At 37.5% G+C, this 26,935-nt stretch overlaps 1 protein-coding gene and 2 pseudogenes across 2 annotated transcripts in view; 2 read left to right on the top strand and 1 right to left on the bottom strand.

The window, feature by feature from the left end:
• HIBCH (3-hydroxyisobutyryl-CoA hydrolase) overlaps window positions 1–26,935 on the bottom strand; it is a 67,421-nt gene that overhangs the window by 36,459 nt on the left and 4,027 nt on the right. For both annotated transcript variants that reach the window (XM_045836867.1, XM_045836787.1), the window contains exons 2-6: window positions 21,557–21,599; window positions 12,072–12,212; window positions 10,246–10,330; window positions 6,019–6,090; window positions 225–277 (exon numbers count right to left, since the gene is read on the bottom strand). In XM_045836867.1, the coding sequence (XP_045692823.1) occupies window positions 225–277; window positions 6,019–6,090; window positions 10,246–10,330; window positions 12,072–12,212; window positions 21,557–21,599 (394 nt within the window). The remainder of the gene's footprint in view (window positions 1–224; window positions 278–6,018; window positions 6,091–10,245; window positions 10,331–12,071; window positions 12,213–21,556; window positions 21,600–26,935) is intronic.
• LOC123805779 lies at window positions 6,553–7,376 on the top strand (annotated as a pseudogene).
• Window positions 23,798–24,266, top strand: LOC123817520 (annotated as a pseudogene).

Raw genomic sequence — 26,935 nt, 5'->3', positions numbered from 1 at the left:
TCGTCTAGTGACGCTGTAGCACAACACATTACTCATGTCTGTGGTGATAGGATAAACAAACCTACGGTTGCATGAAAATACAGCACACATTACCAGGTACAGTACATAACACTTGATAGAAGTGATAAATGACTTGAAAAAAGTCAGCAGTTGATAAAACAATTATTTAACACATTTCTAATAAGGCTCACATAATAATGATTAGAATAAAAGAGTCTACTTACCCCACCCATTGTAATTCCATGAATAAATGCAACATATGGTTTCTGGCAAGAACCTAAAAGAAACAGAGCTGTAACTACTTGCAATGTTTAATAATAATTCTTTTTTGTTCTTCAAAAATTACAGGTCACATGAACTCTGAGTATTTTCCCAGAGAAATTTTTTTAAAGGTTATTTATTTATTTATTTATAGAGAAAGGGGATTGGAGGGAGAAAGAGAGAAAAACATCAATGTGTGGTTGCTTCTCACATGGCCCCCACTGGGGACCTGGCCCACAACCCACACAGGTGCCCTGAATGGGAGTCGAACCAGCAACCCTTTGATTCGCAGCCTGCACTCAGTCCACTGATCTACACCAGCCAGGGCATCCCAGGGAAATTTTTGCAAGAGATATCAAGGTAGACTAAAGGTATGGCTTGTAAAATGTTCTTTTTAAAACATCAGTCCATAAACAATCCTGATCATCTGTTCATTATAATTTAACAACTCAACACTTCCATGAAACAAATGAAAGCCTTGTTTAATTCAGCTGGTAAGAAATATAGTTAACTACTCTGTAAGCCACTGATGTTTATATACACAGTTGTATTTTAAAGAACATAATTTGTTTTCTAAACATCTAAAGTAGTAGCTGGGTCCAAATAGAAGTGTAGCCTAAAGGAAAAAGCATGGACTGGAAGTCAGACAGAAGCCCCAGACTGTAGTCTCAGCTTTGTCATTAACTAGCACTTCAACTATATTCAATAGACATATTGACACTAGGCATAAATATACATATTTACATGTGTGTATAAACACACATAAGTTACATGCATGTCATATTAAGTGCAGAGCATGTATATAATATATGTTTCCTCATCTATTACATGACAATATATGGACTCAGAAGCCTCTTCCAGCTCAAGAATTCTATAAACATTTACTCTGTTCCTTTTCCTTCCTACCCCCGCTGAGAGAGGGAATTGCTCACAATGTAACAAAAATGTCAAGAGCTGAGCTTCTGTTATAGTTTGTTGCCAATATTACTTCCTTACCAAAGATACATATAAAACTGCACTTTTGATCCATCTAGCACTTCTATAAATATTTTCAATTTACTGAACAGACTACCAAAGCACAAATCTAACTTCATATTCACAAGGACATCCATAGTCTTCAATTTTGAACTATAATTCCCTAGAAATTACATAAAGAAATTTTTATTTAATTAAAACAAATTTTTTATTGATTGACTTTGTAGAAAGAGAGGGAGAGAGAGTGAAACGTCGATTTGTTGTTTCATTTATTTCATGCATGCATTTATTGTTTCTTGTATATTCCCTGACCAAGATCAAACCTGCAACCTTGGTATACTGGGAATGATGCTCTAACCAACTAAGCCTCCTGGCCAAGGTGGAAAAAATTTCTCTATTGATTATAGACACATATATTTCAGATATAAAATATCAGAATTGATGTAAGACATGAAGCCAGAATTTGTCAAGTTCCTTATTGACTTAACTGTCATTGCAATGTACAGAAATATATTTATTTTTCTGACTATAAGACGCAACGTCCCAACACCCCCATATTTGGGAGGAAAATGCAGCAGCGATCCTGCTCCTGCCTCCTGTGATTCCGCTCCACCGCCACCTCCCCCCACCATGAGCCATGTCAGCTACATTTGGAGTATAAGATGCATCCGCACTTCCCTCCCAAATTGGGGGGCGGGAATGTGTGTCTTATAGTCTGAAAAATACAGTACCTTGAAGGCTTTCTCTCTGTACATTAGCAGTTTACCAAACTCTCTTTTCAAACTACTTAGAGCTCTGTTTTTTTCATCTCCTTTTGTTTAGTATAGTCTACACTGTCAAAAATAGTAGCCTGTAGCTAATATTAGCTATTTTTATTTAATTATTTATGATTAAATAAAAGTTAAACTTCAGTTTCTTGATCACACTCATCCATAGCCACATGTGGCTAATGGATGTCATATTGCACAGCACACACAGAATATTTTATCACTGCAGAAGGTCCTAATGGACAGTACTGGTACACATTTATAGAATGAAGAAAACATTCTAAGTAAATTTGATAAATACAATTTTAGACTTAAAGAAGTGAGAAATGTCCATTCAATTAGGCCACAAGCAAAAATGGGAAACAGCCTCTTTCTCCCATTCCTTCTCCAAAGACATAGAAATTCCAGAAAAAAAATAATGTATATCCAAGTTCAAAGCCATATAAGGGAAATCCCTACATGCCAGAAATAAATAAGAAACTCAAATCAATAGCTGAGTAGAAGCTATAGCCACAGATTATGAGTTTGATTTTTCAGCTGGGAATAAATTTTGGGCCACATATTTTATGCAATGAGCCACCCACACAAAGCTTCATGTTAGGAAGAACTATTCAATATGTAAAACATGACTAAAAACAAGTCATGCCAGGAGAAGAGAGAAAAGTCAGAGAAAGTAGATGCTCAAAACTGGATAACAACCACCTCCACCAGTGCATCTGAACAAACAAAACAAAACATCCCTAACAAATCTAGAATCAAAGTAACACCCATAACCTAGTAAAAAGTGTCTACCAAAAGATTACACTAAAGAATAAAATGCTTCTAAATGCTTTCGCATAGACATCAAAAATAGGACATTACAATTATTGAACATTATAAAAGAAGTCCTAGTCAAAATAACACAAGAAAAATCACAAACATAAAAATTGGAAAGATGAGAAAAAATTATGTGCACGTGGCAGAACTGCCTAGGAGAAAAGCCAAATCTACAGAAATACTGGAATCAATAAATTTCAGCAGGGTTACTGAATATAAGGACAAATATTAAAATCAAAGGCATTTCTATATGTCATACATAGTCAATTAGTAAATGTAACAGGAATATTACCATTAAGTAACAAAAAAAATAAGCTACTAAGAATAAAACTCTTTTAAAAAGGAAGATCTTCATGGAGAAAATCACAAAACATTATAAAAGGACATGAAAGTCAACCTGATGAAAATGTTCTAAAACTGGTTTATGGTGATGGCTGCACAAGTTTACTAAAAATTATTGAATTTTGCATTTAAAATGGTTGAATTTTATAGTGTGTGAGTTATAATTCATAATTTTAAGTCTTCTACATGAATAAGCAAAGATATGCCACATTCATGGGTGAGGAGACTCAATATAAGAAATGTTAATTTCCCCCAAATTAATAAAAAAAATCATTATCATTTCAATCAAAATCTCAATAGAATCTTTTGTGGAATCAGACAAAATAATTCTAAAATTCATATGGAAGCTCTAGAGTGCAAGAGCAACCAAGACAATTCTAAAAGAAAACAAGGGCAAATTGTCCTAGCTCATAGAGACATATATTCAAGCTGTAATAATTTTGACCCTGTAGTTTCAACTAACGTACAAACAAACAGATCAATGAAAAAGCAGCCCAGACACAGACCTGGTCTTATATAAGAACTTGATATATGACAAAGAAATTGTGGGGGTCTCTGCCCACAGAGCCCTCCCAGCCGCCACGGATGAGAATAAGTCTACCAAGACATGATCTTCTTGGGGAGGAAAGGTGGCCGATCTCTCAAAGGAGAAGGGCCAGGAATCTGTTTCTCAATGGGCTTTTATTGGGTTCAATTTGCACAGGAAGTTAGCTAAAGGGCTATAAAACTTTGGGAACCAAACTCATTTCATGCTTGGACCCTTATCAGAAAACTGAGGGCATTCTTAGCAAAGCATGTTTCACAGGATTTTATGCATTCTTTTTTAGTCCTGATTGCCCCGGCGAAACCTGCCCTTTCCAGCACAGGACTGCACCACCCTCTGTCAGTGTTTCAGGCTTAAGTCAGGCACAGTAAGTAAGGCAGCCAAGAGATTAGGAGACTTCTTGCAGACAGAATGAGGACTCAGGCTATGTCAAAGCCAAGGGACAAGGATCCATCACCCCCTTTTTCTATAGCCCCCCAAGTCCTTCCCTGGGAGCCCCTTCATGACCGTGCCTGTCTTAGGTCATTTCTCCCTTGAGGAATCTTACCTATCATTGGCTAACTGGTCATCTGCTCAGGGCCAAGCAGGGTGAAGTAAAGGGGGCAGAAGTGGCAGCCCTGCCAGGGAGAAAAGCTTTGTCTCCTTAGCGGCTTATGGTCCCAAGGTCTCTCACTCATCCTTAGCCATGGTGGGTTATAGCTTCTGAAACCAGGCAGGGCAGTTTCCAAAAAGGTATCATTAAAATTAGTGAGGAAGGGATATGCTTTTTAATAAAAGATACTGAAACATCTGGCTTTCTAGCTGGAATATAAAGGTTAGATGTCATGTGCAAAAATACTTCAAGTAAATTAAAGATTTGCAGTATAAAGAAACAAAATAGTCAAACTATTAGAAGAAAATATGAGAGAACATCTTAACTTCAGTATTAAGTGCTTTTTTAATGTAAAAAGCAGAAATCGCAAAGGAAAAAAATGGGTACATTTCATCCCATCAAATGTTGATAAACACTCATATATACCAAAAGGTAACTTAAAGCAACAGACTCAGAGAAATGGACTTATAGTAGGTATAATCTATAAAAATGAAGAATCGAGAATACTTAAAGACCTACAAAGTCAGAAAGACAAGAAATCCAAAAGAAAGATGAATAAGGAATAAAACTGAAAATAAAATCTAAATGCTAATTAACATAACATTCCATCTAGCCATTGTTCAGTGAAATACAAATTAAAGGCACAATAAAATATTAAACATGCAAGTTTAACCACACACAAAAAATGAAAAGGATGCGTAGAAAATAAAGTCTTGGAGTATAGTGAAGAGTTTGGAAACAAACTGAAGATGTATGAACTCTAAGATCCATTCATTCTGCTTCCATTATTTTCTAGAGAGACTTTTGCACATGGGCATGAAGAGGGCATATTTAAAGATACAACAATCTGTACTGGTAAAAATTTTGAAATCTAATTATCCATTATCTCAGAATAAATGATGTGGGATATATGCATAATACTGAATACTAAAGAACAGATACATTCCATGTTATTAAAAATTTAAGAAATGATATATACAGTAAGATAGTATTTATGTAAATTTCAAAAACAAAGTAATACTATTTTTGCTCATAAATATATGTAGTAAAAATATAGACTATGGTCTAACAGGATAAACTATAAATTAATGACAATGGTTGCTTCTGAGGAGAGATAATGGTTGTGGGGAGAGAAAGAAATGGCACTGAGGAAAGCAACAAGGTAAGCTTAACTATAATTTTAAAACTTGTAGAATTTCTTTTATATAAATTATAAAACTTCAAGCAAAAATAAAATACTGGTGTCTGTTCATTCTGTGCTGGTGGGTACACAAGTATTTATTATATTATGTCTTGTAATTTAACATTTGAAACATGTACTTGGTAAAACTAGTTTCACTTCCAATCAAACCTGGAACATCAACTATAAAGAAATTTTCATCCCAAAATTTTGCAAGTATTAGGAAATGGTATTCCATTTTACAGAGAAAACTGGGACCCACATTTTTCCCCCCAAGAAAGCCAGCCACAGGATCAGAATCACGTTTTCATATTGACTAAATGACAAATAGTTCGTAAGGATAGCCTAGTAATATTAATAATATTAAAGTGTGAACTGTTTTGGAATAAGCAATCAGAATAGACTAGTCAAATATATTTATACCTGAAACATATTATATAAAACATTAAATAAGAGTGTCTATTGATTGCATTTTTAATAATTCATACTGTGGCTGCTTTTCTTGATTCCATTTTCAAAGCTCTCAACAGAGTACACATACCAATGGCATTGTTTAGCATATATTCTTCTCTGAAGAAATTCTGAGATATCTTCTGGTTTCCCTTTACAATTTCTGAGATTGTTAGCAAAAAGAAAAAAAAAGAAAGAAGGATTACAATTTTTTTAAAAAGTGTTTTCCAGTCAATTATAATCAAATAAATAAATTTAAAATATTGTAATACTCAGTACCCGGAGAAACTCTAGAATGATCTGTTAATGTCTTGAAGCTGCCTATGCTACAGATATAATTAGCCCCAGATTCACAGTCCAATGTCAAAACTTCAAAGCAAAAATTCTTAAGAACTTCTTACAAGTTGTTACACTTAAATTAGAAGTTATATATTGCTACAAAATACATTTTCTTTTAACTATTTTCTGTAGCACCTGAATAAACATTTGCTGGATATACATTTTCTTTGGTAATACATCTTCATACAAAATATACCTACACAGAGAAATATATGTATTCCATGTAGTTAAATATTTGTCACATTCACTTCACCATGACACATTTCCTGAGCATCTACTGAGCGTCATGCTCTGTTTTAGATGCTGTAGATAACAAGATAGCAATATAAAATGGCTGCCTTGAAGTTCAGACTAATGAGAAAAAAGATTATTAAAATACAGTCTTAGTGCTATCCTCACTATAAGGCTGGGTGCTATGGAAACAGGCACAGAAGTTAATTAAAAGAAGTCTTCCCAAAGCAACTTGCAGCCCCAGCATTATGATTAGTACTGATGAACCAGGTTATGACCTAAATTTATTCTGTATACCTAATCATTACGCTATGGATTTGGAAACAGTGTTTACTCCTCATGACTGATTACAGACAGGACCAAACGGTTTGCCCAATATGTGATGAAGGAGACGAGAAGCCATCATATTGTAGCCCTCTGCGTGCTCAAGGCGGGGCTGTATATTCTTTGCTAATCTACTGGATTACATCAAAGCCCTAAACAGAAATGGTGATAGATACATTGCTATGACTGTAGATTTTATCAGACTGGAGAGCTACTATAATGATCAATCACCAGGGGACACAAAAGAAATTGGTGGAGATATCTCTCAACTTTAACTAGAAAGAATGTCTTGACTGTTCAAGGTATACCTGACACTGGCAAAACAATGCAAACTTTGCTTTCCTTGGCCAAGCAGCATAATCCAAAGAAGGTCAAGATCACAAGCTTATTGGTAAAAAGGACCCCCAAACTGTTGGATACAGACCAAGCTTTGCTGGGTTTGAAATTCCAGACAAGTTTATTGTAGGATATGCCCTTGACTATAATGAATACTTCAGGGATCTGAATCATATTTTTGTTATTAGTGAAAATGAAAAAGTACAATACAAAGCCTGAGAGTTCAAGATGAGTTTGGAAATGTCGGAAGTCCTACTGAAATCACCAATTATCAAATGTTCTAGTTCTGTGGCCAGTTGCTTAGTAGAGCTTGCTGGATGTATCTTCTCAGAATTTTATCTGTTTTGTATTTTAGGAAAGTACAGAGTGATTGAATATTGTTAATTATCTCACTGTGTGTTGAGGGAAAAAACAGTCAGGTTTTGTACCAATGACAGCATCTAAGAGATATTGTATCAGATAAACTATATGTCCTGGAATTATTTTAGTAGTGTTTCAGTATTAATTGTACTTTTCCACTAGTTCAGATTATTTTCAGTGACTCTTTGTCAAGAGTCAGTTCCTTTTAAATACAAATCAATTAATTCCAAAAAAAAACTTTTAAAAAAGAAATCTTCCCAGAAGACACAGTCTGAGCCAAATTTAAACAATAGATAGATATTTCCTAGACAATGATGGCGGCAAAGATTTGAGTAGAGAAAGGAGTACCTACACAGGCACACAGGCAAGGAGGAGTAAAATCAAGGAGAATGGTAAAAGGTGAGGCCAGAGAGGTATAATAATATAAAGGAAATACATCTTCTCAAAAATGTTGCTACAGCATACTACTTACTTACTGCTTGGCTTAATTAAAAGGTACTCAGTAAGTATCTGAATGAGAATTACTATCAAATGGTTTCATTTCTATTGCAATTGCCTATTGCAATTGAAAGTTCACATCTACTGTATTCTTACTGCAGTCAATGTCAATATACTATCAGACCATTCTCTTCCATATACATACTATAAGCATGTATGCCTTTTCCTATCTTTTAGCACTAAGAGAATTATCTATTAAAATACAAATCGAATGTATAATATATGCATGTTTCTTCTTTTATGAGAAAGAGTTACACAAAAAATTGTTGACTATTTACAGAGTTTTAGATTAACTCTAGCACTCTGATATCATCTTCCTATAAAATTTCCCAAATGTTGACTTCTTTTCCTGGCTTTTAAAAGAAAGATTTACCATCTTTTGTCATTCTGAAGCTCTCCCTGATATATGCCCCTCCCTCAAAAAAACCCTCTCATTTACTGTCTTTTATGCAGTCCTCATCATTACTTCCCAATTCTAAAAAGAAAGGAGTATAAATTGCATTGTATTTTGAAACTCTTTTACCTAGAAAATCTTCTTAAATTTCCTACTAATCTTATTCTAATCAACTGTTTCCATATAAATTAAAATTAAATGATGTTCATAATATCATTTAAAATTTTTTTGAGTGTCCACTCATCACCTTAAACTATGATCTTCAAAGAAACTAAATTTCCTGGAATTGAAGTCCACTGCTTTATTTCATGTAAACTAGAATAATTCTAGAATTTGTGACAGTATTTCCAAACATCAATATGAAGTTAGGCCTTTCTGCAAAAATAGCTCACAGTAACAAGAAGCTAAAATCAACACCTAAGGCTCTGCCCATCTTTAAATTGACAAAGATAATAAGCTGAGCTCCAAAGGAAAGGTTAATTCCAGGCTGAAAAACAATGTTTTAAAAATATTCATTTTGTGGGCAAATAAATGTCAAAAGCAATTCAGTTAACAAATCAATCTAAGCTATCAAAAAATGTTAAATTATAGCTTTAAGACTTAATTTTTTCTTTCAATTTAATACAATATTTGAAACTATGTCCTGAATGTCTTGTTTCTTCCTATTCCAAATGTAATGCTTTACAAAAACTTGTAAATTTAGTAACTAGATCAAACACGAGTGTCTTAACACAATACAAAACACAAATATACAAAATAAAAATGCAAGGAAAAACCATCCTTGGACCCTACCAACTCTATAAGAAACAAAATACAAAATGTAAAAGCAGTTTTTAGTATATATAAAATATTGACAACCAGTTGTGACAGTAAGTACATGATGTTGTTCCTGAGAGCAAACATTTCATCTCTTCTATCTTTAATAGCTAAAAGTGTAAGACAGATTGACCTAAACAATTAGAAAGGAGAATTAATCTCCTTATTTATATCATATTTATTTAAACATACATAATATATTAAAGATATATAGGAAAAAACTATAATTAAGTACATTCTGGCTTTAGAACCATGAACAGTGGGGAAGTACAGTCAAAGTCATGGAAATATGTGAGAGCATGTCATGCCTGGAGAGTGGCAAGTCACTCGCCCTGGCCAGGTTGTCAGGTTATGTGACATACTGAACTGCTTAATATCTGCTATTCTGAAATAGAAAGTGGACTCACATACCATAACTGGACAGTTTGTATGGGATGACTCAGGGAAAGAGACAAGATATCTGAAGGGCATATGTACAGTATTTATTTTATTTTTTTAATCATTTTTTATTTTCCAATTTAGTTGACAATCTTATATTAGTTTCAGCTGTATACCTCAGTGACTAGACACTGCATAACTTACTAAGTGATCATCCCGATAAACCTCGCACCCATCTGACATCTCACAGTTATTAGAATATTACTGACTATAGTCCCTACGCTGTCCTTTACAGCCCCATGACTGTTCTGTTACTAACAATGTGTATGTCTTAATCCCCTCACCTTTTCCCCCATTCCCCCAATCCCCCTCCCATCTGGCAACCATCAAAATGTTCTCTGTATCTATGAGTCTGATTTGTGCAGTTTTTTTTTAATTCACTCTTTCCAATTTTCCAATATAAACTACAAAAGGTAAGTCTTTAAATTTTTCCTTTTTCTAAGTTAACTATACAAGAATGTAACACAACAAAAACATTCTAAAAAGTAACACAAACTATGAAGTACTATAAAAAACACGTTAATATTTTATCTGATCTAATGAGGGAGAAAAAACTTTGGGTGAGAGGAAAACGGTTTTTACCTATGATATCACCCCCAGCACAAAAAGCCTTTGCACCAGCTCCCTTTATAATGATCAGGAAAGTTTCAGGATCTTGTTCCCACTTCTGAAAAGAAGATGGTATAAGCATATTATGACTACACAACTCATTAAACAAATATCCACTTGCACAGCTACACATATATACGTCTCTGTGAATAGACAGATACAGTATATGGATAGGCTACTTCTGCCCCACCCTATGTATACACCCATATACGTAAAGCACAGCTTTATAACACATATCCAGAAGAATGAATCCCAACTTCATTTTCTTTCCTGACAAAATTAGAGGCTATTGCAATAAAGTTGCTATATGATTGTATTCTATGATCCAAATTTAATGATGGTATCTGAAATCTTCGCCATGACAACTTTTAGACTAAGGTAAAAGAAAAAATATGGGCTTAATAATAGTACATACTACATAAGCTTAGAAACCCAGTGAACAAATCAAACCAAAGATTGTTGACAAACAGAGCAATAACCTTTTTCTACTGTGGTAACATAGGGCTCTTTCCTATTTATTAAAAAATTTTAAGTAACAGTAACATAGATCAAATCTTGAAGTAATGTGGGGTTGGTAAGGACAGCTAATAATTAAGTAGGATGAAAGAATCAAGAGCCAATGTCAATTCTAAAGTCTAGAACAATGGACCAATAAAAAATTAGTTAACAAGAGACAGAAATATTAACAAGGGCTCTATAAATTCTACATTTGAGAATAAAAATATAAATGCACAAGGAAGAAATGTCACTGGACAGTTATGGTTGTCCAAAAGGTTCATATATGCCCTAGCCGAGTAGCTCAGTTGGCAAGAGTGCCATCCTGATATGCCAAGGTTGTGGGTTCGATCCTGTCAGAGCACACACTAGCAGCAACAAACCAGCATCAATAAGCGGAAGAACAAATCAATGTGCCTGTCTGCCTGTCTCTGTCCCTTCCCCTCTCAAATCAACAAAATTTTAAAAAAGTACAAAAGGTTAATGCAATACTGGACTACACTAGTAGAAATCTGGCATTCTAACATGGAAGTTTCTTCTTTCTTCCACTCTGGCCCAACTCTAATCTGGAACACCTGGTTTATGTCTCTGTATCACTTTTAAAGATATATGAGGTATTCCAAACAGACACAGCAAAATGGGAGAGAGACTCATCAAATGAACAACTAAGAAATAGGTGACTAGGAGAGAACTAGATTTTGTGTAACATCTCTGTGGCTGACTATTAGGTACACTATTTTACTTCATCTTCACCATCCTATGATATATTATCATCCCTACTGCACAGCTGAGGAAAGACAGACACACAGTGACTGGCACTCCCAATCTACACAGTTAATAAACAGAAACCCAAGTTTCATACACAAGTAGTCCACTGCACCTGCAGTTCACATAGAAAAGCTATGGCCTTCTCTAATAAAGGCTGGCCAAAGAGTTAAAAAACAGTTGTCTTCAAATCAAGAAGCTGTCATGTGGAAGCAGATTAGATTTGTACATTCATACCCCAAGAGACAGAACCAGCATCACTGGTTAAAAGGTCAAAGAAATAAGGAGTGGCAGAACACCAGAAGAAACTTAGAGCCATGTACAAGTGGAAGAGGCTGTCTCATGAGGCAATGAACTCCCTTTCACTAGGGGTGCTTTGGGTTAACCACACAGGGGAAGGACTGAAGACTCAAGAATCGATGGGGCTTGGGAGCTGATCCCAGACAGTCCAATGGTGCTACAGGAGACAATGTCAGAAATGTACTATTAAGATATACATTTAAAATAATCCATACACTTGCTTTAGGAAAATTACAAACCTTTAACTGTGGATAAATTTGCCGGATCATATTCAGATTCAATGCATTTAGGTTCTTTGGTCTGTTCAGTGTTATCACTCCTGCACAACCTTTTCTTTCCAATAGTACTTCTTGTTCTGCATCTGTGTGGTTACTCATTCTCTGTGTAAACATATAACATTAAAATTCATTAAGTTTTTGTCACAAGCCAACATCAAAACATATACATAAAATATACATCTTTCACACAATGTTAATGGCAGCTAGTCAAATGAATAGCTAGTACATTTGACAAAGATTTCTGAAGATTCCAAAACAAACTCTACATACCTCTTAAATCTTTTAATTTTTATTTCTCAGCAAACTAAGTCAACCTAAACTATAAAACCTTAAATCCTCTAATTCATTACTGTATACCAAGCAATATATTAGGTACTTAGAAAGTAAAAATGAATAGAGAGCAAATAATTAATACTACAGTAGGTACCAACAACTTGGGGGGGAAAAAAAGATGATACTGGAACTCAGCCTTCATATGGATCAAGAAAAACGAGGGTAAGAATCCTAGAGAATAGAACATGCAAAAATATAGCAATAAATATTTGAAAATATTAAGATGTTAAACCTAAGCAGAATAAAGGCTGGTTGAAGAAATGAGTGATGGGTAAGCAGGAAGAATAAGTAGTGTAAAGCCAGATTATAAAACGACAGACTTATATTTCACATAGTTGTGAAGAACTTGCCTAGTATGTTTACATAGGGCCTCACACACCATAACTTAATCATCAGGCCTCACAGCTCATGTCATATAGTACTAATATAATACCTGGAAGTAACATGTTTTAAACTACACAGCCATTTCCCAGGGCTCTGCTATATACAGCTATCAGGGCTAATGGCACAACCTACTTAATACATTCCTTTAAGGACAATGCTTTAAACTTCACATGGGAATAACATACAATATAAAATTGAAAGCTTAAACTGGAAATTTTTAACTGGAGAATGCATTCTTATTAACAGAAATCTAATAAAACCTTAAAGTCCATATTTTGACAGCATTAAGCAGTATCTTTACATGTTTAAGTCCTCCATTATAAAATCATGTTGTATATTTAATGTTGGAGTTAATTTTACTAACATTAATTACCAGAAAAAGTAATAATTTATATTCACTTAAAGGGGTTACAAGAAAGGCTATTAAACAACAAAAAATAATTGCATCTTTTCAAATTAAAACAAAACTATAACTATTTTAAGATATATATTTTTTAAGATTTTATCTATTTATATTTTAGAGAGGGGAGGGGAAGAGAAAGTGAGGGAGAGAAACATCAATGTGTGGTTGCCTCTTGTGCCCCCCTTCCGGGGACCTTGACCGTAACCCAGGCATGTGCCCTAGACTGGGAATTGAACCCACAACCCCTTGATTCACAGGGTTCCACTCAACCACTGAGCCACACCAGCCAGGGCTTAAGACATATTTTTAAACAAATTCACAAGTATCAAGAAGCTTGATATCTAGAGTATAAGGAAACAGACATACTGCAGGAGCATAAACTACTACTATTATAGCCTAGGAAAAACAGCCTGATGACACATATTTTAAAAAATTTTATTTATTTATTTTGAGAAAGAAGGGAAGGGAAGGGAGATCAGTGTGAGAGAGAAACATCAATTGGTTGTCTCTTGCACGCCCCCACAGGTCCAGGCATGTGTCCTGCCCGGAATGGAACTGGCAATCATTCCCTTTGCAGGATGACACCCAACCACTGACCTACACCAGTCAGGGCTGACAACACATTTTTTTAAAGCATTATTTGAAACAAGTCAGATTTGTCAGCCAAAAAAAAAGTTCTGTGACTGTTTTAATTGAACAATTTAACATAAATTATCACCCAGTGCCAGAAGCAATCTATTAAAACTCTATTATTTGGTTTCAGCTCAGAAATATTGAGAGTAGAAAAGATTCTCCTTCTGATTTTATAGCAAGAAGGCAGGGAACTGAACAGACTACAAATTAATGACTTTTGGTGAACTCAATCAGAAAACTGTCACAGGAGCTAACAGGCGTCATAAACTCTGAACAGAGGTGCCTTCAGAGAGACAAAGGACCAGAATATTCGAACACCTCAGGCAGAAGCCTTTAGTAAAGTTAAGCAGAAATTTTGATTACTTGCTGGGGGCCAAGTGTGGGCAAATGTGATAGTATGAAGTTCCTGGGAGTCACAGTCAGGAAGAGTTCTCAATCTGGCTGGCTTTTCCTCTGGAATCCAATCAGGCTTCCCCAGGGAAGATTGGAGCAAGCTCCCCTGCATAGTGCTGGGTGGGGGAGGGAAAAAATAAATACAGCTAAATCCTTCCCCCTCATTTTCCATCCAAAACAAAAGGCTAAATATGCAGGGAAATGAGGGAGGCAATGGAGGCCTACAGGGGTGACATAGAAGGCCCAGATGGATGCCTACATATGCACTGGGCTGTATTACAGGACAGTAGTACTGAATCTGAGGAACCTGCCTGTTCACAGCAAGCTGTAAGCAAGCCTAAGCTCTGTCCCAGAGGGAGACTGTGACAAATGAATCTTAACTGAGCTACACATGTATGACATAACCTCACAATCACCGAAATGACTGCGGTGGTAGTGGCAGTATAGTCAACCTAATAATGATTTGATGGGAAACTGTAAGGATAAATACAAAATGAACTATAAAGCAGCATCGTGCTCTAGTTGGTAAATTTGTTTCTCATGGGGGGTGGTTAACAATTTTAAAACTGCTTTGCATGCATACTGGAATTCAACAATCAACAGTGAGAACCACTGTCAGGAGGACAGGTACACAGAGGCAAGTAGGGATGGCTAAAATGAATCCTGCCTTGTGGTACTAAATTAAAGTCAGAGACATCGGTATGAACTCATGACTCATGCTTATACACACACACACAGAACAAACACAGAAACAATTATAGACATGCATGTACATATGGATTAGGATATAGTGTGTATGTGTGCCGCTATACGTACATTACCCTAGCTCTATCCCCTAAGAGAAAGTCATGACACCCCAGTAGCAAAGAACACTCCCAGAGCTTAGCTCTTGATTTCTAAATGCCATTCACATATAAAGAAAACCAGGGCTCCTTGGAAAAATGGCTGATTCCATGGCTGGGATAGGGAAAACCTGAGAGGAGCACAAGCACATCTTCTAGTACCTTGTCTCCAAATTTCCCCTTTTTATAAGGACAACAGTCATATTGAATTACCCCAGCAATCCTTACTCCAGTATGACCTCATCTTAACTAACTAAATCTGCAATGAGCCCATATCGAACTTGGTGGAAGAAGCCATCTGTCACGTGCCCTGAGGTTCCCCGCACTTCATTGCTGGGCATGCCATGAACCCAAGGGCCTGATCACTCTTTGCCTGGGTCACTTTGCAGGGTTGTATTTACTCAAGCAACTGAGGAAAAGGTAAGGCCTGATTCTGGGACAGAGAGTAGGCTTGCTTACAGGTTGCTGTGAACAGGCAGGTTCCTCAAATTCAGTATTACTGTCCTGTAATATATAGCCCACTGCACATGCAGGCAACCATCTGGGCCTTCTACGTCACCCCCTGGGACTTGGGGAACATGGAGAGGCAATAAAAACATGATGTTCAATGCTGCTCATTGTGCCACAAATAGCAAAGTCCTTTGTCTCAAACTCAAGAGTTTCATGTCCTCTGCCAGCATGCATGAAATAGTAACAGGCTAACTACTAGCTTGTAACTGGGGTAAAATTGGACCCCAGACCCAAAGCTGTCCAGCTAGCCCAAAAGCCCTCCACTTGCCCCATTCCAATCACAGCCCTTTCCCCCCCTACAAAAGCAGTAACTGTCCTGATTTTTATAATAAATGCAAAATGTGCATCCATAAACATAATCTGCCATTTTTAAAAAACTGGATATATCTTTCAAATCTTTTAATCTATAGGTGCTCCCTCTATCACTTTGTTTTCCTTACAACTTGTTGGAAAAAAAACAGGCCATATAATCTGTAAAATTTCCCAGTATGGATTTGCCACATATGATACATATTTATTCTTAACAGCCATGTATTCTTACGTATCAATTTATCAGTCCCCTACTCATAATTTCCACTTTTTGCTATTACAATGATGCACAAATATCTTTAAGCACAGATCTTCAAGCACTTAGGCCCAGCATTTTTGCAGGACATTTACAGAGGGTCAGACTTGGAGTAAAGGATATTATAGGGATCTTCTACTGTTAATGCCACTAGAATGATGTAAATGAATGAATGAACAAACTTGTTCCTACTTCTAAAACTCATGTCCTTCTAAAAACCTTCAAACTACTGGTTCATTAATCAAAATCATGCATGCAAAGGTCAGAAGAGAAAAAAATGGAAATTTCCACTATATTTGTCATTTATGTGCATTAGTTAATTCTACAAAAAATTAACTCTCTTTTCAGAAAACATCACGAACTTTTAACTAAAAGCTAGAAAAGTTTCCTATGAAGAAAATTTATCACCTTAGGAAAGACACAGAGACTAGATTCAGAAATTAACTTCTCATACAATCCAAAGTATGTGTGGGGTGGAGGGACAGAAGGGGTAAGGAGAACAGAGAAAGGAATGTTTCTAGCCCAGAGCCAGAAAGATTTAATGTGAAAAATTAAGACTTTCTTAAATCTTTATTATACATCCAGAAAAGACAAGAGGATCACAGTTTATTTATATTTGTGAATACTTTCTTAAGCAATTAGAAAAAACTGGTTTTTAATCTATTTTATTGATTATGCTATTACAGTTGTCCCATTTTTGCCCCCTTTATTCTCCTCTGCCCTGTACTCGCATTCCCCCACCTCAGTTCATGTCCATGGGTCATACATATAAGTTCTTTGGCTTCTCCAATTCCCATGCTAGTCTTAAGCTCCCCCCATCTATTTTGTACCTACAATTTATGCTTATTTCCTGTACCTTTCCGCCCATTTTCCCCACTCCACCTTCCCCCACCCCACTGATAACTCTCCATGTGATCTCCATTTCTCTGGTTCTGTTCCTGTTCTCGTTGTTTGTTTAGTTTGTTTTTGTTTTTTTCAGGTTCAGTTGTTAATAGTTGTGAGTCTGTTGTCATTTTACTGTTCATATTTTTTATCTTCTTTTTCTTAGATAAGTCCCTTAACATTTCATATAATAAGGGCTTGGTGATGATGAACTCCTTTAGCTTTACCTCGTCTGGGAAGCACTTTATCTGCCCTTCCATTCTAAATGATAGCTTTGCTGGATAGAGTAACTTGGATGTAGGTCCTTGCCTTTCATGACTTCAAATACTTTTTCCAGCCCTTTCTTGCCGGCAAGATTTCTTTTGAGAAATCAGCTGATAGTCTTATGGGAACTCCTTTGCAGGTAACTATCTCCTTTCCTGTTACATAGTTAGGGGCAGAGCCTTAAGTATTCTCCAGGGTGGGGCAACCCACGTGGCTGCATTGTGGTGCTATATGTGGGGGAGGGGTCCCAGAGGGAACAGTGTTGCTTACTTGACTCTCAGCTGGCTTTCACTCACTTCCTCTGCTACCCACAAGCAAATTGGATCCTTCTGCTGCTGATTCCCAGGTGGGTGGGTTTGTGCATGTTCTGGGATTCTGTGGGTCTCTCCAACAAACTCTCCTATGAAGCTGGGAATTTCTCCCACCACTGCAACCCCCACATGTGTTTTTAGTCAGAGGTTTTGAGGCTTTATTTCCCCATGCTGGAACCCTGGGTTGTGCGGTCTGTCTTGCTCCCCAGTTTTTCCCCCCAGTTTATCTGCACACAAAAGTGGGACCACCCAGTCCACCAGCCACAGCCTCGCCCAGTCTGTCATCCGCCACCTCACTGGTGCAGGTCTTCCAGCCATTGCGTTACCGTGAGTCCTCTCCTCCCTGGCTGCATGTCTCTGCCCCTCCTACCAGTCTGGATGAATGTTTCTTTAACTCCTTGGTTGTCAGACTTCCATACAGTTCAATATTCTGGGAGTTTTGGTTGCTTTTTGTTTTTAAATTTGTTGTTGTCCTTCTTTTCATTGTGCAAGGAGGCACATTGTATCTACCTACGCCTCCATCTTGGCTGAAAGTGCAGAACAAACTGTTCTTTATTTTATTTTACCAGTTAAGGTTTCCATGGGTACTATGTTAAGCAGTTGAAAAACTTTTCACTTAATCCTCAAAACAACCCCATGAGTCAAGTACTGAGAGTTCCTTTCCAAGATATGGAAACTCAGGCCTGGAAAAGTTAGATTACTTGCCAGGAGTCACACACAGCTTTGGGACAGGACTAAGATTCAAACTTCGTTTATTTCATTTCAAAGTCCATGTTCTAACCACTATGCTTCCTAAACTGACTCTCCTAGTCATCTTCTTCAAGTTATATACCACATTTTGCCATGTATAATGTGCACTTTTTTTGCCAAATTTTTTGAGGGAAAAATAAAGATGCACATTATACATGAGTATAATGACTACATACCATGGGTATAATAATCCCATGTATAATGCACATAAAAACATGAGTGCGCATTATACACGGCAAATACGGTAATCCCACCCATTTTAACCCACTACAAAAGTCTTCTGCAGTCCTGCAATAACTGGGTGACCCATCAATTCCATCCATTCAAAGGACAAATGTGAAGGACACTTACTAACATGCCTGAACACCAAATACCACACAGCTCTGTGCTAAACTGAATGCGTGAAGTCCCCCCAAATAAAACCCAGGAGACACACATGACTTGGAATATCTGCTCTGCTGGAACATGGAACTACTCTGGCAAAATCCACAGCAGCATTTTCCAAAGTGTGCAAAAGAGATGTTTATTTCTGCTATGTCAAGGAGAAAATGGCCACTGGTCAAATTAGTTTGGGAAAAACTTAAAACAATATAAACAAATTTCACTTCTATAAGACTTTCTATCTTTGATGCGCAAATACACAATGGAAACTTTTAAAATACAATAAGCAGCAAATTTCTTACTTGATTAAAGAGGTTGTGTGTGTGTGTGTTTTCATGCACTATCTCTTGGGACTTATTTTGCAGACTACATTTTTGGAAAACACTTTACAGCCTTCATAAACATTCTGAGAAATGGCCCTTTCCTTTGAGGAAAGTCCAGTGCCTAATACATAGCAGGTATCTCAAAAATGTTTAGTTCGTTTAATAAATAATCCATTATTCTACTGATGCAGTTTTACTGTAACAGTGGCCTAGGACAAGCTTCACACTGTGGATACCCAAGTTGGAATCTTAACTAAGCATTCACCTTTTACTGTGACATCCACTGCCATTGAACAGGGTTGCGACTCAAAGACATGCCCAGGGAGGTATTCTACCATTAGCAGAACATGATTCTTTTGATACACTTTGCTGACATTCCTCTTTATCCAGTCTCATATCCTTCCCATTCCTAAGATTTTTACCAATTTCCAGACAACACTGAAGAATGCCATTTAAATTATTATAACACAAATATGACTCAAAGCACAATACAACCACAATTCTTAGCATCAAAAAAACATTTAATAAATGCTAATTACTCAAGCATCATTTGAATTATTTCACTCTAGGTCAGTAAATTCCTCTACATATCAATAGTTTAGGGTCCCTCAAATCATCCTTAGCTGTGCTATTCTCTCACCTTTTGTAAGGATATCTATTTTCCATCTACAATTATTACCTCTAAGTAGCCGAATCAAACCTGCACCTGTATCTTTACTGCTCCAGAGGCCCAGGCCCTTATTTCCAAATGAATGCCTACTACACAGGATTTTCTTATCACAGGAGTTAACTACAATACATGGCACCCAAAACTCAACTTGTTAAAAACCAAATTTACCAAAAATCTCCAACAAATCTGCCTCTCCTATCCTCTCCACTTCTCCTAACTATCTACAGTACTGCCACCAGTGACATATTTCCATCACTCTTCTCTTTATTGGCTGTATTATTAGAAGGGTCCCAGATGGACTGCTTCGGATACAGCCTCTCTGCCTTTAAAGCACAGTTGTAAAAGCCAACAATGGGACCTCCAACCATTCAGCCCTCAATCTTCATAAACCCATCAGCACTTAGACTTAACTGAGAAACACTGTGCCGGAGGCTGTAGAGTGAAGTAGGTTCAGTCTATGGAGCCAGATGGCCTGGATTCAAATTTCACCTCCTATTTTTCAGCTGTATGACATTAGGGTATATTACTTAGGCTCTCTGTCCCTCCTCCATGTCTAATCCACTAAATAGGAATAAGGCCATAATCCCTTCATCAAAAACCCTTAATTCCATATGTTTCAGAATTCAGAAAATTTTCCAGATTTTGGAAAGGTAACAAAGTACATTTTAGGTACTATATGAGACATCCCAAGATGAGTGAGTCAGTACACTCTAATCAAACACTTCCGCACCAAACTGTATACATTTGCACTAGTTAGGTTAAAAACAAAAACAGCTTCAGGTCATATTTTGTCACTAAAAGCAATTACCACAAACTTTTGGTTCTGAGGTTTCAGAATTGCAGATAGAATCAACTCAGCTAACACATATCAAGTACTTAGAATAGCACCTGGCATGCAGTGAGTACTACATCAGAGTAACATGTCGTTTTTATATGCGAGGTACTTTTCAGGCTCTATAAAGGTTCCTTAGTCTGCTCAGGCTGCTATATCAAAAATACCATAGACTGGGTGGCTTACACAACAAAACATTTATGTCTCACAGTTCTAAAGGCTGGCAAGTCCAAGATAAAGGCATCTGCATATCCGGTGTCTGCTGATATCTCATTTCCTGGTTCATAGATGGCAACCTTCTCACTGAGTCCTCCTTCACAAGCAGTAGAGATGGGAAGCTCTCTCGAGTCTCTTTGTAAGGACACTGATACCATTCATGAGAGTTCCACCCTCCTGACCTGTCCACATCCCATAGGCCTCCACCTCCAATTACTATCACAATGGGGATAGATTTCAACATGAATTTGGGGGTGACACAAACATTCAGTCTATGTAGAGAGATATAAATATGAATAAAAATTGTTTTCCTTGCAATGTGATAAAGACATAAGCTCTGGAAGGGAACTATTAGTACAATAGTAGTTAACATGTATAAAATTATTATATACCAAGAACTAGGCTAGATTTTTAAATGAAAAAATCTATTCATAAACACTCTAAGGTGGACATCATTATCCCCATTTTATATAAGTCAAAAAGGAGGGTGAGAAAACAAGTAATCTGCCCAAGGTTAAGTAGTGGACCCATTAAACCAGGCATTCCTATTCAAACTTGACTATCCATGCTCTTATCCACAACCCTATGCCACCTCCTGCAAATTGTATTTGTCAAGTCCAGACACTATAAAATTGGGAGCCATGATATGCCAAGGTCAATGACACCTGCCAGTATTTCTCTACTTCCCAAACAATGACATTTTAAGTTAGATATCATAATCTAATAATGCCAGCAAAACAAAATACAAACTTACCAAATGATGCAGTGTGATATTAATCCTTTTGAAGGAATTAAACCTGAAACAAATGTAGAATACAATGAACAAAGTAATGTAATTAGTTGTGTTTCAATATATAAATACTTACTCCCGTTTACTTTTGCCTCTTCTAAAAAGTACAAGAACAAGCCCTGGCTGGTGTGGCTCAGGGGATTGAGCACAAGCCTGCAAACCAAAGGGTCACTGGTTCCATTCCCAGTCAGGGCACATGCCTGGGTTGCAGATCAGGTCCCCAGTAGGTGGCATGCGAGAGGCAACCACACATTGATGTTTCTCTATCTTTCTCCCTCCCCTCCCCACTCTGAGTAAATAAATACAATCTTTAAACAAATAAAAAAAAAACACAAAGTATTAGAACAAAAAAATTAGAAAAAAAGGTTTAAGTAGAAGAGGGCAGTGAATCTATTCTGTAATAGTAGAGGAAGTGGCTTACTTTTAAGTTAAAACAAGATTTAAGTCATCCAATAGGATCCACTATTAAATTGATTCAGAAAAAGGTCTCTCTGCATCCAGATACATCCAGATGTCCGGCAGCAAACATTTCATCACCACTAAAATAATGACTCACTCATCAGAAAGGAACAATTCAGTGAAGAATCTGAGAAAGAAGGAAGCAACCTCAAGGGGTAGTCTTAGCTCCTTGACATTTAAGATGATACTGTCAAGTCTTAAATCAAAAATTACTTTTCTAACCTAGGTCAAGTATAATTCCCAAATACACACTCAACAGAGGGAACAGGCATCACAGCAGGAATTCCTGATTAGCAAATTAGTTTAGCTTGCTTTTTATAACTTATGTTAGGAACTGTGAGGGGCTAGAAAGAGCAGAAGGAACAAAGAGTAAATGAACCTTTTTGAACTTTGCCAAAGCCATAAGGCAAGACACTAACCTACAATCTCATTGGTCCCTACCTCGAGGCTTTGAGTGTGGTGATTTCAGGAAACCCATTTAGCCAGCACCAACCACAGGATGAACAGAGAGTAGACCCCTGTGGCAAGTCCCAGGTTATCTTCCCAAACAAAAGAAATTGGGTCATACAACTAGAAGCCAAGAAGTAAAACATCGCTCACTATTTTTAACAATAGGTGTAGAAAATAGACCTTGCTCCAGTGACTCTAGAGGACAATGTCAATCTCAAATTACAGATCCCCAAAGGGTATCAACACCCTCTCTTAAGTGGAACAAGGTGGGGACTATGAGATACTGTATGACCTGTGACCCAGCAGCATATCTCTTAAGGCATTTTCTCCTTTGTACTATAGTATAGGCATGGACTGCAAGGTTCTGGAGTTGCCCAGGTTGAGTGATGAAATCTGGGCTGTTTCCTCTTCATCTCCACCAGATGGCAGTTTTGGAGCCAATAGGAAGGAAAGAGCAGGCCATAATTTCAGAGTTACTTGGGGACTCAATGCTTGAAATACTTGAATATGAGTATGCTGAATAAGAAATAGAAGCAATATGACTATGCAAAATCTGACAAGGCTCTTAGTTTTTTTTTGATTTGAGAGAGAGAAACATCAATTTGTTGTCCCACTTACTTATATATACTCACTGGTTGCTTCTTGTATCTGCCCTGGCCAGATCAAACCCACAACCTTCGCATTTGGGAGCAATGCTCCAACCACGCTACCTGGCCAGGGCCAGTTGTAGTTCAGTTTGTTTTCTGTTTTGATCCAGAGATTTATGTGACCTGTGAATGCCGTGCTCTGTGTGTTGTACTTGTATTTGGTAGGTTTTTATTAACTTTCGAGTGAAATAAAATTCTGTCTCACAAATAAAACTGGGACTTGAAGCCAAACCTGTTTTTCTTGCTGTTTACTCTCTAAAGTGCATGAAATTACCAATCTGGCTGCACAGTCTTTAACCTTGAACTGGCATTTTGGCACTGACCTCATTAAGGTATTCAAAGTTATTCTGGTTTAAAGAAAAAGGACACATGGACAAAACCAAATAGGGGTAGGACCAATGGTGGGAAGTGGAGATGGCTGGGGTAGGGGGCACTGGTGGAGGGAAAATGGAGACAACTGTACTTGAACATTAAAAAAATGGGAAAAAAAGAACTTAGCACTTACATTTTTTGATACTTAAAACTTCCAAAAAAAATAAAATCAAGTTATGTTGAAAAAAGCTGTAGAAATGGTGCTACAGGGTAAGTATAGTTCAGATTTTAAATGTCTACGTGAAAACCTTATTTAGAAAGCATCCCTAACTGTCTTCTCTGCACTGGGAGCAGCTCTTCTGCCACAGCCCATCCCTCATCCCCTGAAAATGCACATCGGTGCCAAGTTTGACTCCACCCCCTCCTTGGTCAGGAGCACCTCAGCTGTGGAGCCGGTCACTGTTTGCAGTGGTGCTAATACGGCCAGAGACACCGACAGATAAGAGCCTCAGAGCTTGGCGGCCCCACATCCTCCAGCCTCACTTATTTCCAGCCACAGCTTCCAAATCAATGCCATTTCAAGGGACATCGACACAACAGCCAAGCTCAGCGAGGTTGGAGCTGCCAGAGTAGGCCTGGCAGGCTCTGGGCAGCAGTGGGAACTGTTTGGAAGCCTCATCCTTGGTTATGCCAGGGCCCCTTCTCAAGCAACAGCTCTTTTCCTACGCCATTCAGGACTTTGACCTCTTAGAGGTCATGGGGCTCTTTGCCTGATGGTGGCCTTTCTCATCCTCTTTGCCATGTGAAGGAGGCATCTCCACCTCCCACAGTTCTTTCTCCCATATCTTGTATGTTCCTTTTCCTATAACTCCCCAGGCAGCTTGGAGAAAGGGGTAGGTTCACGGTTTGACAGAGGGAAGATACATAAATACTGTATTAATAAGAAAAAAGAAAGAAAACATCCCTAAGTAAGGTAGAATCTATCACTTTAATTTTTATAAAGTACTGATTTTAATGACAACTTGTCTGTGCGTTGGAATCATTTGGGGATCTTTTGGGGGAGTGTCAAACAAAATACCTATGCCTGTGTCCCATCTCCAGAGCTTATGATTTAATTGGTCTTGGATGTCACCTGTGCCTTGGCATGTTTGCAAGAGTCTCCAGGTGCTTCTGATGTGCATACAAATTGTGGAATCCCTGGACTAGAATGTTCACTTGAGGCAAGCAAGGTGTATTCGAAATATGCTAATCCAGGAATGAGAGGCATGACTGGCTTAAACCAATTAGTGATTTCCCTGCCCCCTTTTTATGTAGTACTGATTAATTAAAATATAATGTAAAAAGAAAGTAATATAAATTTTGTAAAATTGGATTACAAATTTTTATTAAAGATTTTATTTATATATTTTTAGAGAAAAGAGGAGGGAGAGAAAAAACATCAATGTGTGAGAGAAATATCGATCAGCTGCCTCTCACACACCCCTAACCAAGGACCATGCCTGCAACCCAAGCATGTGCCCCGCCTGGGAATCAAACTGGTGACCTTTCAGTTTGTGGGATAAAGCCCAACCCCCTGAGCCACACCAGTCAGGGTAAATTACAAATAATTTTATAAATTCAGTCATCTAAGATGTGGTTAAAAATGGTAACAATAGTCATACTGCCCCTTTTTTTTTTTGCATGCCTCATCAACACTACAGCCCCTCAAATAATCTCAAAGTATCCTTGAAAAAATCAATAAATTGGCAAGTTTTCAGTTCTATCAAATAGTCTATGTACCTACACATGTGCACAGTGTTTACCAAGTTGCTGCTACTGCTTCCAGCTTTGACATTTCCCCATACACCTTATTCATTTTTGTTTAGCATGCATGCCAGTATATTCTAACTACAGTTATTTTCATATGCATCTCTCACTGTACTCTTGAGTTTCTCGATGGCAAGAGTGATGTCTTTGGGGGAACTTTTTTAAAAAGGCCAAAAACAAAGATACAATTTGATGAGTTTTCACAAACCAGACAGACTTATTTTACTGGCACTTGGATCAAAAATCAGGATAGCACCAGCATCCCAGAAGCCCTTCGCATACCCCTCTAGTCACTACCCTTTCCTATGTTCTTTTTACTTTCTTATTTAATTATGAAGTTCTTAAATGTGCTATTTTGAGGTCTGTATCTCAGTGAGCTCTTCACTCAGTGTTGCCTCGAGAATGCCCCGTCCCAGCTTCCCCTACTCTCCACCATTCTAACTTGTTACTGCTGATCACTCTTGCCAAACACGTCTGTATTCCTAGCCTCACACTTTTAAAACAACAAATTCAAAAGTGTACTGTACTTACTGTTCTGTAGCCTGCTTTCTTTTTGTATCTTCTGTCATGACTATTTTTCCATATCTTTCATAGTATTTAAGTATTTTTAAATAAATACTTTATTGGCTGTGTAATGTTTGTGTATAGATGAATTTTTAAAATATTACTATAGCCCTGGCTGAGGTGGTAGGGTGGTTACAGCATCATTCCATAACCAATGGGTTGCAAGTTAGATTCCTGGTCCAGGCACATTCCTGCCTGGAATGCAGGTTCATTCCCCAGTCCAGGCATGTATGATGCCCAGCCTGGGCATGTACAGGAGGCAACCAATTGATGTTTCTCTCCCTTCCTTGCTTTCTAAATACAATAAAAAAATGTGCTTGGGTGAGGATAAAAAATAAAATATTACTGTATTGTTAGACATTAGCTACTAGTTTACTAGTTCACTTGATCAGATTTATTTCCTTCAGGTTATGTGCAAATTGGCTGCTTGGAGCAGTACTCAAAAGTGTGGTTTCTTGACCAGCACCATCAACATCCCCTGAACACCTGTGAGAAATGCAAACTGTTGGCCTCACTCAGACCTACTGAATCAGAAACTGTGGGTGAAGCCCAGAAATCTGTTTAACACACCCTTCAGGTGATTCTGATACATGCTAAAATTAAAAACAGCTGTCTTGGAAGGATAAGAAACTTACTGTAGGAGATTTTTACAATTATCCAATAAAATACATACAGGCTTACAAAATTAAACAACTTTTCATGAAACTGTTTAAGAAGCTAAATTGTTGGGAACCACCCTGCCTGGTTTCAGAAGCTGTAACCCCCCATGCCTAAGGCTGAGTGAGAGACCTTGGGACCCTAAGCCACTAAGGAGATAAAGCTTATCTCCCTGGCAGGGCTGCCACTTCTGCCCCCTTTACTTCACCCTGCTTGGCCCTGAGCAGATGACCAGTTAGCCTAGACAGGTAAGATTCCTCAAGGGAGGGATGACTTAAAACAGGCACAGTTACAAAGGGGCCCCCAGGGAAGGCCTTGGGGGGCTATAGAAAAAGTGGGTGATGGACCCTCACCCCTTGGCTTTGACATGGCCTGAGTCCTCATTCTGTTTGCAAGAAGTCTCCTAATCTCTTGGTTGCCTTACTTCCCCTGCCTGACTTAAACCTGA

Source organism: Phyllostomus hastatus, unplaced genomic scaffold (genome assembly GCF_019186645.2).
Source record: "Phyllostomus hastatus isolate PE091 unplaced genomic scaffold, TTU_PhHast_1.1 phas_contig_1, whole genome shotgun sequence".
Taxonomy (NCBI): domain Eukaryota; kingdom Metazoa; phylum Chordata; class Mammalia; order Chiroptera; family Phyllostomidae; genus Phyllostomus; species Phyllostomus hastatus.
The sequence above is the reverse complement of the archived record's forward strand: the minus strand, read 5'-3'. Positions and strand labels throughout refer to the sequence as shown.